The 3,293-nt window shown below is 46.2% G+C and overlaps 1 protein-coding gene across 1 annotated transcript; it reads right to left on the bottom strand.

Annotated features, from left to right (window-relative positions):
- Positions 1 to 1,572: 1,572 nt before the first annotated feature.
- On the bottom strand, positions 1,573 to 2,487 carry LOC101990558 (transmembrane epididymal protein 1A-like). Its single transcript, XM_005363884.1, has one exon. It carries the CDS (start codon positions 2,485 to 2,487, stop codon positions 1,573 to 1,575), a length of 915 nt encoding a protein of 304 aa, XP_005363941.1.
- Between the last annotated feature and the right edge of the window lie 806 nt (positions 2,488 to 3,293).

The following is a 3,293-nucleotide window of genomic DNA, read 5'->3' as shown; positions in this document are numbered from 1 at the left end:
AACTTCAGAAAAGTAATGGGAAGAGCTGGGCGTGTACCTCCCTGGTGGAGTGCTTGCGAACCTGCAGCGCCCCACCACCCACGTCTGTGCTCTATGCACTACCATACAGTTCGTGAGCTTCCGGCAAGGGGCTGGAGATTGAAACAAAGACATACAGACAGAGGGACAGAGACACAGACCTCTAGTCACTGGTAAGAAGCCCTTTATCCAATAGCACCATGGAGACTTATATACTCAACAGTCAAGTGTGCCAACAGGTGAAAACCTTATCCTCTGATCCTCAATGCCAAGGCAACACGTGCTCGTGAAGCAGAGCTGGTAAACAACTTTGACACAGCCTTTAGTAACTCAAATCAGAAGGAAAGTAACGATCTCTAGCAGGGAAGAGCAGCTGGAGGCCAGGACTCCAAATGGTCCCAACATGAACCTAACGTGCACAGAGTCCTGGGTTGATTTTCCCCATCCCCATAACAGAAGGAGCATTGAAGGTTATTGTTCCTGTGACACAGCTACTTACATCCTCTTCTTTCTTAGATTGCCCTTCTTATTGTTAATATTTGAACACATACACACACACACACATTCTGAAAATCTTGTTTTGCCTACTGTGTACGGTGAAAACACTTCTTCACAGTGCCCCTCTTATCTTTTCATTGTGAGACAGGATCACATTATACAGCATAGGTGTCCCACTCCCCATGTAATCCAGGCTGTCCTCAACCTGCAAGCTTTCTGCTCTGTGTCCCAAGTATTATAATTGCAAACATGTGCTGCCACACCCAGCTCTAACTGCAGGAGGTTTAAATAAAGTTTTTAAAATCATTTTTGTGATTTATTCTTTGGCTGTTGTATACATGTATGTAATGTGTTTTGATCATAGTTATACATCCTGATTGCCTTCTTTTATGCCCCTCTAACTGCCTTTTGGACCCTTTTCAATACATTCAGTATGTTTGCCTGGAGTAGGGGGTAAAAAATAAGAACTATGGTAGGGGTTCATGAAAATTTGGTTCATGTAAACTTTAAAAAAATGAGATATGACAGTATTAATTCTTACTTTATTTGTATTTGAAACAATGCACACATTAAATTACACATACACGGGATTCTTATTCCATCCAAATGGAGTAGTGAATTTACTGTATATGTTATGCAGTTTCCACATAGTACCACTTTAGTTGTCAGCAGGGGCACCCACACTGCTTCTTCCATTTGTGGGAAGTCTTTATTCTAACACTTAGAGAAGTGTTTTCATGGTAGCATCTTTACTGAACTCTGCCCCTCCTTCAGAGGTTCCCTGCCCTTGCCTTCCCACTGTGGGTAGTTCTTGTGGCCCACTCTTCTCAGCCTTCTTAGTCCACTTTGTCTTCCCACTTCTCCTGACCAGCATAATCTAAGCTATGCCACTTTTCCAGGTTATCCTTTTCCCTCCTCAACAGTATAGAGTCAATGACAGGCTTTATAGTTGGGACTAACTACCATCCTCCAGGGCCATTACCTTTGCTGAGGAAGAAGGGATTCATTACAAGTACCCGAGAGCTCACAGGAGAAAGATGGGGTGGTATGTATATTCTAGGCCCTGTCATTGGGAGAGCTCTTTGAAGGGAGAAGAGCTTGGTCATCCTTGTCCTGCTGCTCTGCATCCTGAAGCAGCCTGTAGAAAGTTCTTGAAGAACTCTCGTGATACAGTGCTTCCTTGAAACCCATCAGCCTCAAGCTGGGGCTGTAACAATGGTACCAAGATGAAGATAAACCATAGACTCCCAACAGGCATAAGGCATTGATTATTACATGCCAGCAGAAGAAGGTAGTGGCAAACATGACGTCTTCATCCTTCCATGGGTAGCCAGAGACCGGTCTAAACAGAATGAAGGCTGTGTTCATCAGCCACGAGCCCATCATCAGAAAGAGAAAGTTCTTGATCAGCTGAAGGCGAAAGGACCTAGCAGCCCACAGCTCTACCGTCAACACCAGCATCAGCAGAAAGACCACCAGGATGAGGAGAGAGTGGACATACAGCTCCAGCCTGGATGAGACCCGAACATGCGACAGCAGCAGCAGCAGCAGCACGTAGATGCCCAGGGCCAAGGAACCTCTTTCTAAGGCCACACACCTCTGCCGCAGCACATTCTTGCTCATGATGTCTACACAACCGTTGAGGGTGAGGAGGATGAACATGGTGAGGTGCTGCCACTCTTGAGGGTACATAAACCTTGGAGGCGTCTCTTTGTTGATCAGCTCCATCCCATCATCAAGACAAAAGACCACATAAAATGTTAAGAGGGAGCCGGTCACTATCTTCAGCCAGCCCCCAAAGGCTATTTTCCACACCTTGGAAGTGCTCTTTCGATTCTTGGGAAGGGATGAAAGATACGTGGGAGAGTCATTAGCCCTCATGGCCTTGAAGACAACTGTTGCCTGATACAGTCCATACAAGAAAATGTATAACCCTGGGTAGAAATGGCCGCCAAACTTTCCATTCCCCATGAAGTGACAGATCTATTTGTATAAAAAGTAAAGAACAGAACTGGAGACTTCTCAGCCTTCTTCTTCCTCGCGGGCCCATCAAGTTTTGGTTGTATGCACAGAGATAATATCTACCTATTTTTATCATCTCCTTCAGCCCACTTCTCTCTCCCACAGAATAGAAAATTCTGGACAGGAGCCCTACACCTTGGGTGAGGGGCATCTCATTGTCTCATTCCCTCCTAGTGCAAAGTGAATTGACTGACTGCTGCCAAAGGAGGGGGCGTGAATGTTTCCGGAAGTGCACCTGCAGGGTTGTGTGCTCTCACCAGCTCTGCTTTGGGGCCCGGCTGGAGCCTCTGCTCAACCCCATCCCCTCTCCTGAGCCTGTCGAGTTCCTGGAGCGAGGCAGTGCCTGAGCATATGGAGTATCTAGGAAAGAAGTGGCTAACTCATAACTCTGTGTGCATCCCTAAACACTCCTGCTCACTTATCGGCTCATATATACTGAGGGCAAATATTTGTGGTTTTGTCGATTGGTATAGGCCTTGCTATGTACCCAGACTAGCCTCTAACTCATGAATTTCCTGCCTTAGTCTCTCTCCAGTACTGGGATTGTAGGTGCGCACTACCACAGCCCAGAAATATCTGGGTTTGTACTCACACGTGTAAAGCTCCTACTGAGCTCCTGCTTGGTTTCGTTGTTCTTTTACAACAGGAAGCTTAAGGGCCACCAGGAAAGCCTCTCACCTGCCCTTCAGTGGTTCTTAGTTGGATAAGAGATGAACACACAAAGCCAGCTTCTGAGATCAGTTTTGGAACACTAT

The sequence above is a fragment of the Microtus ochrogaster genome, assembly GCF_000317375.1.
Source record: "Microtus ochrogaster isolate Prairie Vole_2 chromosome 6 unlocalized genomic scaffold, MicOch1.0 chr6_random_2, whole genome shotgun sequence".
Classification (NCBI taxonomy): Eukaryota; Metazoa; Chordata; class Mammalia; order Rodentia; family Cricetidae; genus Microtus; species Microtus ochrogaster.
This window is presented reverse-complemented; position numbering and strand designations above follow the sequence as displayed.